Raw genomic sequence first — 14,248 nt, 5'->3', positions numbered from 1 at the left:
CATCCCTTTGTGGTCAGAGAAGATATTTTGTATGATATTATATCTTTTAAGAACATAGATAGATATCGGGGGGGGGGTTGTTATTCAGCTCATCATATTCATTAATTCCTATCCAGTAGTTCATGTCAACACTGAGAGTCCTCCTTGATCCTTCACTTTCTTAACTGCTCTAGTGTGATGCATCAGGAAATCATTTCAGTTACTCAAAATTATTACTTTTTCTCTGTATACACTGACCTCTAACCAAGCCACTCTCTATTACATTGTCCTGCTTTATTTTCTGTATTACACTTATCCTTATCTGATTTTTTTATTTGTTCAAATTCTTGCTTTTCTAATGTCAATCTCCACTGTTAATTTTTGAAGGCATTTTGTTCTTTTGTCTACAATAGCTAAATCAAAGTCGGGCACACAGGAAATTACAGACTTTTTGAGTGAATTTGTTTAAGAAAAAGATGTTTCACACTTGGTTAGTATAGGCCAGTGCATTACATATATCCATAAATCCTCAGAATACCTCTATGAAGTAGGCATTATTAATTTCCCAATTTTTAAAATCTGGTAATAGAGTGACAGAAACTTTAAGTTTCTTGCCCAAGGTTACACATCTAAGAAGCTGTGAACCTAGATTTGAACCCGAAGCGTCTAGGGACAGCATCTGGGTTCTTAGGCACTGAACCATGCTGCCTCCTTTTTAGTTTTATTATTTTAAGTAATTGTCTTCCATGCAACACTTGTGATTTAAAAGTACATGTCATATTTGAACACATTTTCTTTAAACTTCTCCCATATAACCTCTTTTTCCCCTTTTAAACCAGGGTGATCAACTAATTGTATAGAATTAACTCAGAAGGGTATAAATCATGAAATGACTGTTTTCTTCTCTACTTGTTGTCTCCAATTGTACTAAATCCCATCATTTTTCTCTTTAGTGACCTCTAAACATAAGTCTCCAATCACTCTTTGTTTTTAAAAGACCACTCAGTTTAAAAGTTGAATCACATATCTGTCTCAGTTAGTTACTGTAAATTCTCCTTGTGCTTAGCCTTAGGCCTAAGTGAGCAGGGTCTTTTGCTTGTAGAAAGAAACACTATCTATGCCCCTAAACAGACTGAATGCTGCTTTGGTGATTAAATCAATGTTGGAAATACTAGTATGTTACCATGTTTATTCAAGAGCACATTTCCTCACTTGCTAACTCAGAAAAAATAATTCACCTCTGATGAATCAGAGGAAGGGTGCCTTGGAGCACACATTCTTGGAGGCAAAGAGACCAGTTGCATAAACCTAGCAAGAGAATAGAAATAGGAAACACCCAGTAGCTTCCAAAGACATTGAAGAAGTTGAACTGATGGAACTTGCTGAAAAATAGATGTGTGTTGATAGAGGTTAAAAATTCAAGGATGGCTTCTAGGTTTCTGGCAAGTAATAGTAACACTTACTAATGTGGGACACATGGATGAGGGGCAAATTTGGAGTAAAGAAGAAATGACACTGTGTTAAAATCACAGATTTCAGTCCTAAAGACTTGGCAAATAGATGCACTTCATAAATCACATTTCCTAAAGGCTCCTTTGGGCATAGGAAGGAAGTCATTGGAAATATTCATCTTGAAATAGCTTTAGCAAAAAGAAAAGAAAATAGAACCTTGGCAAACTGATCATTCTTAAACAAATTAACCTGCCTACATCAAACATGTTATTTTATAGAGATAATTAATCCCTTCCCAATATAATTATTGTTTTTCATCATTCCTTCTTTGAACTGTATTCTTAATGGCAATTATTATTTGCTTTTCTGAAGATTGTGGCATTATTGTCTTGTTAGTAATTTATCAAAAAGCCTAAACTGGAAAATATTTCGGATAGATCTATGTTGTATCTTTGCAAAATCATTGCAGCTCACGAGTTTTTTAAAAAATGTTGAAAAGGTCACATGCGTCTACTTACCTTCCATGCACTTTTGTATGTAAGGCACTATGGACAACTTCTCATTAAAAGATATTAAAATGAGCAAAATTCAAAAGAAAAAAAACTTTTTATAATGTACCTGTCATTTAGTCACTTTGGGCTGCTATAACAAAGTGCCATGGACTTTGTGGCTTATAAACAACAGAAGTTTATTTCTCACAGTTCTGGAGGCCAGAAGTGTGAGATCAACGGTGCCAGCATGGTGGGCTTCTGGTGAGGGCCCTCCTTCTGAATTGCATACTGCTGACTTCTAGCTGTGTCTTCACATGGCAGAGAGAGAGAGGAAACAAGCTCTCTTGGGACTCTTATAAGAACACTAATCCCATTCATGAAGACTTCACTCTCATGACCTCATCTAATCCTAATTACCTCCAGAAGACTCCACCTCCTAATAAGATCACATTAGGGTGTAGGGTTTTACCATGAATTTAGGGGGAGGGCACCAATGTTTAATCCTTAACATCTCTGAATTGGAAAGAAATTAAAGAACTCTTAGATACCAAAAACAAAGTGAGAACAGGAAGCCAGAGAATTAGGCTGACTCTGAAGACCCACCTATACCTGATTCTGGTAAGCAGGTTTAGACTTTGAGAGCTACAGGGACTCTGTGGACAGAAAACAAAACCTAAGGCCTTTACAAAGTGTGAGCTCTAGTAGGAGAGCCCTGCATAAAGCAAGAACACCAGATTACAACTTTACTGTGGTGGAGAGATAGAAATTGCACCACAAAAGGTGGAAAAAAGAAAATCTATCTATATTAACTGTAGTACTAAGTGGAATTAGAAAATCAATTTTCCTGAGAAGTTATAAGGCAAATCAAACCCTCATATGGGTTTGCAGCACCAATTTACCTTAACTGTGAAGTTCAGGGTTCTCAAGACTTACATGGTTACTAAGTTGGTTGGCATGGGCAAGTACAAATCTGCACACACACACACACACACACACACACACACACAAATATATATACATATATGGTTATTCAGATATTCTTATATATATATATATATATATTATATATACGGCTATTCAGATATTCTTTTTCTTTTTGTGTCAATTTTGGTAACTGATATCTTTAAGAAAGTAATTCCCTTACCTTGTCAAATTCATTGGTTTAAACTTGTTTATAGTATTTCCTTATTATATTATAATACCTATAAGAACAATATTTTGTCTCTTATCTCTAATGTTTTTGTTTGTGTCTATTTTTCTTAGATAAGCTAATGTTTTATCAGTTATTTGATATTTTCAAATAACCAACTCTTGGTGTTAATGATTACCCCTATTATTAATTTACTTATATTTAATTGACTTCTGCCCTTTATTAATTTCTTGCTTCTATTTCCATTGGGTTTATATTTATTTTTTTTCTACCATTTTAAGGTAGAAACTTAGATCATAAATTTTATTGTTTTCTGCTTTGCTAACGTGACAATTTAAAGCTATAGGATTCCCTCCAACCACTGCTTTAGTTGTATTCTACAATATAGTCTTAGTTCAAAAGATTTTCATATTAGCACCATGATTTCTACTTTGATTCATGAGTTACTTATAAATGGATTGTTTACTTTCTAAATATTTTTATTTTTTAAAATAGATATATTGTTATTGATTTTTAGTTTAAATCTGTTCTGGTAAGAGAATATATTCAGTATAATTTCAATTAAGACCTCTTTTATAACTTATGGCATCTATTGACCAGTGACCCATTTATACTTGAAAAAATGTGTATTCTATTAATACAATTGCTGAGTATAATCTCTAAATATCAATTAGGTGTATTTGGTTCAGGTCTTCTATATTTTTACTGATACTCATCTTTTCTTCAGTTAAGGAAAGTATTGAAATTTTCAACTAAAATTGTGGATTTTTCTGTCTCTTTTCAATTATGTCAGTTTTGCTTCATGCATTTTGATAATTTAGCATACGCTTAGGATTAAGTCTACTTAACAAATGTTATGTCATTTTAAAATTTTAAATTTAATTAATTTTAATTTTAATGACCATTAAAAACACATGTCATTTTTTAAATCTCAAAATATTTCTTGCCCTTGTCCATGGTATCCATTAATAATATGGCTGTTGGCCAGGCACAGTAACTCACGCCTGTAATCCCAGCACTTTGGGAGGCCGAGGTGGGTGGATCACCTGAGGTCAGGAGTTCAAGACCAGCCTGACCAATGTGATGAAACCCCATCTCTACTAAAAATACAAAAATTAGCCAGTTGTGGTGGCATGCACCTGTAATCTCAGCTACTTAGGAGGCTGAGACAGGAGAATCGCTTGAACCTGGGAGGCGTAGGTTGCAATGAGCTGAGATCACACCATTGAACTCCAGCCTAGGCAACAAAAGCAAAATTCCATCTCAAAAAAATAAAAAATCATTAAATCCATTTTTTTTATATTTAATGTTGCATGCTACATCTTTTTCCATTCTTTTTATTTTTTATCTTAATCTATTCTTTTTTTTTTTTTTTTTTTTTTGAGACAGAGTCTCGCTCTGTAACCCAGGCTGGAGTATAGTGGCACAATCTTGGCTCACTGCAAGCCCTGCCTCCCAGCTTCATGCCATTCTCCTGCCTCAGCCTCCCGAGTAGCTGGGACTACAGGCGCCCGCCACCATGCCCGGCTGATTTTTTGTATTTTTAGTAGAGACAGGGTTTCACCAAGTTAGCCAGGATGGTCTCGATCTCCTGACCTCGTGATCTGCCCACCTCGGCCTCCCAAAGTGCTGGGATTACAGGCGTGATCCACCATGCCCAGCTTGTTTTAACCTATGTATTTTTAAAGCTCATTGAATACTGTGAGGTTTTTCATCTTCTTTAGCCTGACAATCTGTCTTTTAACCAATGTCCTTAGTCCACTTAAACATAATAGAATTTTGGCCATACTGAATTTGTTTTCTATTTGTTCCATCTCTTCTTAATTCCTTTGTTCCTTTTTCTCTGGCTTCTGTTGGATTGAGTACACTTTTTACTATTCCAGTGTCTTCTTTACTTGCTTATTAGCTACAATTCTTACTTTATATTTTTAATGCATTGTGTAGCATTTACAGTATGTATGTTTAACTTATTACAGCCTCCTTACAAATTATTTATACCACTTTATATATAATGTAAGCTCCTTAAAATAGTATACTCCTCTTTTTCCCTCCTTTTTGCTATTATGCATCTTACTTTCACATTTCCTATTATCAATTTAATTCTACATATATTTTAAACACCAAAATACATTGTAATCATTTTGCCTCACTTATACTAAAAATAATATCAATAAATTTTTTATACATTTACCAGTATCAGCTTCCTTCCTTCCTTATAGACACCTCTTTCCATCTTGAACCATTTTATTTCAGCCTGAAGACCATTCTTTAATTTTTTTTATGGAATAAGTCTGCTGACATTTCTCAATTTTTGTTTGTCTGAATATGTATTTACTTTGCCTTCATCTCTGAAGGATATTTTCGCTGGATATAGAATTCTAGATTTTTTCTTTTTTTTGCTTTGTTTTCTCTCTCTAAATGTGATATTTTATTGTCTTCTGGCTTGTATTAGTTCTGATGGTATATCCAGTGAATTGTTAAATCTTTTACCCCTGTTTTAATGTGCTTTTTTCTCCCCAGGCACTTTCAAGATTGTTATCCCTATTATTGGATTCCAGTAGTTTGATTATAATGTACATTTTATGGCTTTCTTTATGCTTATTTGGCTTAGATTCCATTGCATTTTTTAGATTCGCAGGTTTGTAGACCATATCAAAGGTGGAAACAATTTTGAGCACAATGTCTTCAAATAATTTGTATGCCCCCACCCACATTTCTGGAATTCTAGCTACACATACGTTACTCTACCAGGTATTTCCTATGGGACAGTTATGGTCTGTTCATTTTTTTAGCCTGTTTTCTTTTTAGAATCCAGTTAGTTTCTATTATATTAGCTTTCCTTCTAGTTCACAGACTTCTTTTGCAATATCTAAAATGTTTTTAAATCTGTTCAGTGAATTTGTCATTACAGATATTACGTATATTTTTCTATTCTGTGACTTTATCATTACAGTTATGCATATTTTTTCTATTTCTATTTTATATATTCTGTGAAATTCGATTTATTTTTCATAGTTTCCATTATTCTTCAATATTACATATTTTTCTTTGAATTATTGTGCATACTGAACATACAATAGCTCTTCAAAAATCTTGGTCAGCCAGGCATAGTGATTCACACCTGTAATCCCAGCCCTTTGGGAGGGCGAGGCAGGCAGATCAGTTGAGGTCAGGAGTTCGAGACCAGCCTGGCCAACATGGTGATGCCCTGTCTCTACTAAAAATACAAAAATTAGCTAGGCGTGTGGCAGGCACCAGTAATTCTAGCTACTTAGGAGGCTGAGGCAGGAGAATTGCTTGAACCCAGGAGGCAGAGGTTGCAGTGACCTGAGATGGCGCCATCTCAGAAAAAAAACAAAACCTTGGTCTACAAATTCTGTCATCTCTATTATTCCTAGATCTCGTTTTATTGTCTGATTTTTCCACTAATTATGTAAAGATTGCAATCCCTGACTTTTTCCCATACCTAATACTTTTTGGTTGGATGTTGGATATTATGAATGTGACATTGCTAAAAGACTGTATTTTGTTATTTACTATTGAGTATTGAGTTTCATTTTGCTGGACAGTTAACTTATTTGCAGATCAGCTTAACTTCTTGAGGCTTTTTAAAAGCTTTGTCAGTATGCATCTAAAGTAGCCTTTGCTCTAGGATTAGTTTAACTTGGTTTCTTATATGTAGCCTTTTTTTGTTCTCCACTAAAGACTGTGTGTTCAATAGAATCTTTTCAGCTGCTTTAGCCAATTTGAACTCCATTCTCTGTGTCCTCAACTCACTGAAGCCTTTGCCCTCGTCATCTGTGCTCTGTGTGGGTTCTACCTCTCAGTTAGGGGGTCTGGTAAATATTTTCAAGCAGAAAGCCAAGCACTTTTAGAGATCAAATCATTTGGTCTTCTCTTAGGGATCACAGTTCTCTGTTGTTATTTACCCAGCATCTGAGAACAGCTGTTTCATACATTGTCTAATTTTCTAGTTATTTACAGTAGGAGAGCTAATACAGTTTTAGTTATTCAATCATGGTGAAGAGTATGATTTCTAAAAGCACATTTTTTAAATTAACTAATTAAAAACAAAAAGCAAGAAACATACATACCTAAAATATTGATTCTTTATGTGAAGTTGCTATTAAATGGTGTGGATTTGAAGGTACATGTGTGTGCCATTTTCTGGAGAATGCTGAATTTCAAAAATACCAATTGAGTCTAAATATACTCTAGCGGCCCCCAGGATTTTTAAAGGCATTTTAATTAGAGATTTTCCAGAAATATTTCTTTACATTGTGCCCTAAAAATGTACTGAAATACAGAAGAAAAAAAATAGAATTGTACCGACCACAGTACATACCTAGGCCAAAAAGATTCCTCAAAATACTTAACAGACTTTAATGAAAAACAGGAAATAATTTACCTTTTAAGAAAAATCATGAATTATTTTATCAATTTAGCATTATCTAAATGAAAAAATATAAAGTTCAATAGAACTAAAAATAGATCCTTTAAGAAAACTACATTGGGCTGGGCACGGTGGCTCATGCCTGTAATTATGGCACTTTGGAAGGCTAAGGTGGGCAGATCACCTGAGGTCAAGAGTTCCAGACCAGCCTAGCCAACATGACGAAACCCTGTATCTACTAAAAATACAAAAATTAGCTGGGGGTGGTGGTGGGAGCGAGCCTGTAATCCCAGCTACTTGGGGTACTGGGTCAGGGAGAATTGCTTGAATCTGGGAGGCAGAAGTTGCAGTAAGCTAAGATCGGGCCACTGCACTCCAGCCTGGGTGACAGAGTGAAACTCCATCTCAAAAACAAAGTTAATTTCTGATATTGCTCCTCAACTATGTTCTTTTGACAGTTTTTACCATTTCATTATTTGCCATCATAACCCATCTGTTTTCTCATCCTAGAACCCTGGCATCATACTTGACACTTCCATTTACCCAGGATAACCAATTCATTACCATGTTCTGTCCATTTTACTCCTAAATAAATCTTGATATTTTCATCCATTCCCTTAATCCAAGCCACCATTACTTTCAGTTGGGTTACTGTGTTAGTGTTATATCTTATCTTCCCTGTGTAAATTTACCCTATACCAGCCCATTTTCCACAGAATATTTTTCAAAATATTTTAAAGTTTTACTTTTTTTTTTTTTTTTTCCAGACCATGTCTGGCCCTGTTGCCCAGGCTGGAGTGCAGTGGCATGATCTCATCTCACTGCAACCTCCACCTCCTAGGTTCAAGCGATTCACCCACCTCAGTCTCCTGAGTCACTGGGACTGCAGGTGGACATCACCATACTTAGCTAATTTTTGTATATTTTGTAGAAATGGGGTTTCGCCATGTTCTCCAGACTGATCTCACACTTGTAAACTTAAGCCATCTGCCCACCTTGACCTCCCAAAGTGCTGGGATTACAGGTGTGAGCCATCACACCAGCCATTACATTTTTTTCTTAGGAAAACTCAAAATACTAACAAGGCCTCTCTGGTCTGGCTAGTCCTCACTTCTCAAGCCTCCTTCCTTCATAATCTGCTTCAGCATGTTTGACTTCATGCACATGGGTCTCCTGGTCTTGGTCAAGCTGCGGTGAGCTTTAAGACCTTTCCATGTATGGCTCCCTTAGTCTAGAATGCCCATTCTCTGCTTCCCTTATTTCCCTTTAACTAACTTCCTCAGTAAATAACATCCCTCAGAAGAGCCTCTCTCAACTCTGCCACGCAAGTATCAGCATGTTGTAGTCAGTTGCCTACGTAACTTGTTTAATGTCTGGCTCTGCAGTTAGAGTGTAAGTTCCATGAGGACAGAGAACATATACATGTTGTCCACTTTGGGTGTTCCAGAACTTTGAACGTTGCCTGAGTTATAGTGGATGCTAGATAAGTAATTATTCAATCATGATTCTATATTATGTAAGAGAAACTTACTTTCAACGATGTGCTCAGAAATAAGCACTCTCAGTCACTATTATGGAAGTATAAATTGATGCAACCTCTATGAAAATCACTTTGAAACTGTTTTTCAAAATCTTTAAATGTTCAATTTATTTATTATTGTAATTCCAAATCTGGATGTCTAAGGGAAACATTCAGATATATACATAATTAGTAATAGCATATTTATTTAAACATTATTTACAAGATAAAACTTGGAAATTTTCAGATATCTAATACTTGGAGATTAGCCTAAATAATAACTAGCAGGATTTATTGGCTTAAGTTATCAAAATTTTTTTTTTTTTTTTTTTTCCAGCCTGGGCGACAGAGTCTCACTCTGTCGCCCAGGCTGGAGTGCAGTGGCCGGATCTCAGCTCACTGCAAGCTCTGCCTCCCGGGTTTACGCCATTCTCCTGCCTCAGCCTCCCGAGTAGCTGGGACTACAGGCGCCCGCCACCTGCCCGGCTAGATTTTTGTATTTTTTAGTAGAGACGGGGTTTCACCATGTTAGCCAGGATGGTCTCGATCTCCTGACCTCGTGATCCACCCGTCTCGGCCTCCCAAAGTGCTGGGATTACAGGCTTGAGCCACCATGCCCGGCCCTATCAAAATATTTTCATATAATTTTGACATAGCCTTCAGTGAATCCTCATGTACATGTCTTTAGGAAAGACAGTAAAGTTGTATGGAAGAGTTTAAAAGTTTAAACACAAAATCATTTGAAGGAAAATATTTTAAAAATTTGATGTAAAATGGTAACCATGACATCTCATTTCTATGTTATTAATCTTATTTAGATTGTACACAGATTAGCTCAAAAAGAAAAAAAATTATGTAAACAGAATTATTCTGTAAAAATCCTATATAGATGATAGTTTGTGGGTGAGAAATAACATTTATCTTCCATTCTTGTTCATAGCAAATCACAAAATGTTAAAAGGTCCTGGGTCTGTTTTTAAATCCAACATATTATCTTTGAATTGTTTTATAATGCATATAACCCTGCCATTTTAATCTGTTAATTAATGTGCTGCTTAATGATCCTTCTTTAATCACATACTTTTCTGGATGGGCATAGGAGAGACAGAGCATGTATGAGATGGAAAGCCAGTATTCACAATGCTCATAGGATCACTGGATAGACTAAATAGATACACATAACCTGAATATAGTAATGTGTTAAAGAATACATGATTAAGGACCAAAATAAGGAGTATATACATCAAGGGTCCAAGGACATTAGGGAAGGTAAAGATAAATATGGCTGTATAGTTAGGGACAATTTCAGGACAGGAGAGCTTACGGCATCTGCCATGATCGCAGACTTTTCCTAAAAAGAGCTGGCTCGAATTTTACATCAGGGAATGTTGATCCATTTGTTTGTAAATAAATGGACTAGTTTCAACAAAATAATTTATAGTGGATATTGATCAATGATGCTTACATGTTAATATCATTATATTTTTGAATCTCTTTATAGCTCTCCGAGATGCTGGCAAACAGTCTATCAATAGTGACTGGAAGATTGAACACTCTGGAGCCTTCAATTTGGCTGGAACTACTGTTCATTATGTAAGACGAGGCCTCTGGGAGAAGATCTCTGCCAAAGGTCCTACTACAGCACCTTTACATCTACTGGTATGAGGGAATGAATTGATAACATGGCATAATCAACTTCTCAAGGAAAGGGACATTCCCAGTGCACTTCCTCTAATCTTTTTCAGATTTGAATTGTCACAAAGACATTTAAAATTATTTAAAAAGTGGATTTTTTAGAGGTTTTGTAAAATGTGTTTTAATTCATGATGTCTAAAAACAGCAATTATTACAGGAGGAGCAAGATGTTTTAGGGAATTTACAGATGCAAAGTACAGATGGATGACAGGGAATCCAAAGAACCCCTTTTTCCTAAAAACATACATTTACTAACTGAAGAGGATGTCTATAAAGAAAGTACTATAATATTGCATGCAAATCACAGCGTTTTATGTATATATGAATGGCCGTATCTGACTCTGCATAAAAACCTTAGATAAAATGTTATTCTACCTGAGAGAAGGAATTTGATAAATATATCTAACAATGCTCCCAATCACCCTGTTATGAGTGGATTTTTGTAAAGAATTTTGAAAATTTGAATGTTTGGGATGACAAGCTTCATTACCATTACTAAAAAACTGGATATAGGCCAGACGTGGTGGCTCACGCCTATAATCCCAGCACTTTGGGAGTCTGAGGCAGGCGGATCACGAGGTCAGGAGTTTGAGATCAGCCAGATCAACATGCTGAAACCCTGTCTCTACAAAAAGAGAACAACAACAAAAAAAAAATAGCCGGGCGTGGTGGCACTTGCCTGTAATCCCAGCTACTCAGGAGGCTGAGGCAGGAGAATTGCTTGAACCCGCAAGGCGGAGGTTGTAGTGAGCAGAGATGGAGCCACTGCACTCCAGTCTAAGTGACAGAGGGAGACCCTGTCTCACAAAAACAAAACAAAACAAAACACAAAACTAGATATAAGTAGTTGAGCATTTGAAGAGAAAGAATCAGGATGATGGAATTCTGTCCAGGCTGGTGGCAAGTTCATGGGCCCCTTTTGACCTTGATTATGGCAGTGTGTGCTAATGCACATGAGCCAAATGACTGACTACACAGCTGGTGTGAGTTCAGACACTTCAACACCTCCTTAAATCCACACATAAAACAACTCTAAAACACTATCAATTGACTGTTTATTTGGAGCATGATGTGCTGCATTATTTAATATCTCCACACGATTTAAGATGCATTTATTTGTCTTCAATTGGAGACATGTGTTGCTAATCTAAGAGCCACAGGTTCACATCATATATTGGCCCATTTGCTTCTTCTGCTTTAGTGTGCCTGCAGATTACCTGGGATTCTTACTAAAATGCATAGTCTGATTAATTTGATTTGGGGCGGGATCTAAAATCTGTATTTTTCACCACCTTCCATGTGATACTGCTGCTACTGGTCCACAAACCACATTTTAAATTACAAGGTTCTATATAACTGCAATTAATATGCTTTACCAACAGAAATAAAGGGAGCAAGGTGAGTGGTGTGTGTACTTTCTATTCCAAATCGGAATAATAATAATATCTATCATTCATTGAGGACTAAGAATTAGACACTACCCAAAAGTGCTTTACGTTCATTATGGCATTTAATCCCCAAAACAATCCTGTGTAATATGTATTATTATTACTCTAGCTTACAGATTAAAAAGAATTAAATATGAGAAAAGTTAATCAATGTGCTCAGTGTTGTCCAATAAATTATTTAGCTGTAAAAAACTAGGTATTAATCACTCTTCTCTGCTACCTCACTGACATAGAGGTCCAAAGAACTTGGATCCAAAGCTTAGATCCAAGTTCTTTATACCAAACTGCCTTAAATCATAAATGTAAGTATACTTTGAATAATCATTTTGTACATCTCCTCACAGTCCCATTGGATCCTATTATTTAATTTCAGCTGCAAACCCTACTCTCTGCCTTATGCCATCTAGAGAGAGAATATAAAATAAAGAAACAAATATTGTATGAATAATATGTTTCATTCCATTTGGTCACTTATAATAACAGTATCAACAGCAAACATATGTTTAATGATTGTATTGCATAAAATGCCATCATGTTGCCTGCCTTTAATAAGGGTAACCTCCCCTGTTTTTATTTTATGGTGTAAGACCAAGGCTTCTTTACTAAACTTCTAATTCAGAATTTGAAAACACTATATGTGAGACTTTAGTGTTGGGTGGAGGGAGTTTCCTTGCTGCAGAATCCTTAATCTAACTGGTAATTACCAAGGTTTTTCCTGGAAGCATGAAGCATAATTAAAGTCAGTGAACTATGTCTAAAAGAAGGCATCTATGTGACCTGGATTTATTCAGTAATCCAAGGGAAACTGCACTTCTAAGATATTTTTTTCTTTAATGACTATTACAGATTGAAGGACTGTACTGAATTTTGAAAGGCAATCCCTTCTGCTGCCATGTTTCAACATGTGCCCCTCAACTGTAGCGTGGTCACACTTTCCTTTTTGCAAAGAATACTGCCAAATTCAAATGGTTTAAGAAAAAGCTAATGGTTTTGTAGCCAATGTCTCTGTTTTAAGTGGCATTAGATATTCAAGGACAATCTAAAGTTCTATCAATGAAAAGGTAGTTTATTAGGAAAAATAGACACATTTTTATGTGATTAAATAAATTGACAAATAGCTGGTATTTACATGTTCATTCCATCCATTTAAAAACTATGTATTAATAATAGTCTGGGGATAGTCATAAACAAGATATGTCATTTTTAAAAAACTCATTTAAACTCTCTGTCTTTATAAACTCGTTAGGCTGAAAGTCACTTATAATCGGCAACATCAAATGACATATTTAAGCCAAAATAAGTACATTGATATACTTAGAACTAGTACACTGTATATGTTATGCATTTGTGAACTGAAAATTACTGTTTTTATAGATGCAGTTATTTATAAAGTTGACACACTAGTCTCCCAATCCACACATCAAAATACATCTTAGGCATTCTGTTGATGTACTGAACAAAACGCTGAGGAAAAGAAGGAAAGAAAATATAATAAAAATCTTCAGATACTTAAACCTAGGCCCATTTCAATTTTCCTATGGAATGTCAACTCTGCATTACCTATCATTACAACTACCTTGATGCCCGTAAAATATTAAATAAAGTTCCTTAATAATTTATCATAATTTTAAAATTTGGGTACATGTTTTTTAATGTATTGTATTATATTATACAGATTGTTTCCAAAATCCTCAGATCCATAGAAGTGATATATTCCATGGGATTGCTTGACATATTTTCTAAAAATGGATGCATAAAGAAATACATATATATACTCATTAAATCTTTCATTAAAATATGTGTGTATGTGGGGGAGGAGGTGGGTGTATTTATGTACAAGTGGCCATACTATCCAGTTCTGAGCCTTGCACTGGGAACGAGTAGAGAACAAAACAGACATGGTCCCTGAATATAGTGCAGTCCAATGTATAGCCCAATGTTCAGTCATTTTCATGTATTTTTATGGTTTATTGAACTGTTTATATATATGTACGTAAGTGTACAATTATTAAGTTAATAGTAAAAGTTCATGTAACATAAATTTAACTTCAAAGAAAACAATATATACTACAAGTGGAAAATCAGTAACCTTGCTAAAATTAAAGGTTAACTGTAAGCATA

The 14,248-nt window shown here is 35.3% G+C and overlaps 1 protein-coding gene across 1 annotated transcript in view; it reads left to right on the top strand.

Moving 5' to 3' along the window:
• ADAMTS19 (ADAM metallopeptidase with thrombospondin type 1 motif 19) overlaps positions 1 to 14,248 on the top strand; it is a 252,046-nt gene that overhangs the window by 192,774 nt on the left and 45,024 nt on the right. Inside the window, exon 17 of the mRNA XM_026454497.1 lies at positions 10,486 to 10,643. Coding sequence (XP_026310282.1) covers positions 10,486 to 10,643 — 158 coding nt within the window. The remainder of the gene's footprint in view (positions 1 to 10,485; positions 10,644 to 14,248) is intronic.

The sequence above is a fragment of the Piliocolobus tephrosceles genome, chromosome 4 (assembly GCF_002776525.5).
Source record: "Piliocolobus tephrosceles isolate RC106 chromosome 4, ASM277652v3, whole genome shotgun sequence".
In the NCBI taxonomy this organism is placed as follows: Eukaryota; Metazoa; Chordata; class Mammalia; order Primates; family Cercopithecidae; genus Piliocolobus; species Piliocolobus tephrosceles.
Note: the sequence above shows the minus strand (reverse complement) of the source record. Positions and strands in the feature narration are given on the sequence as shown.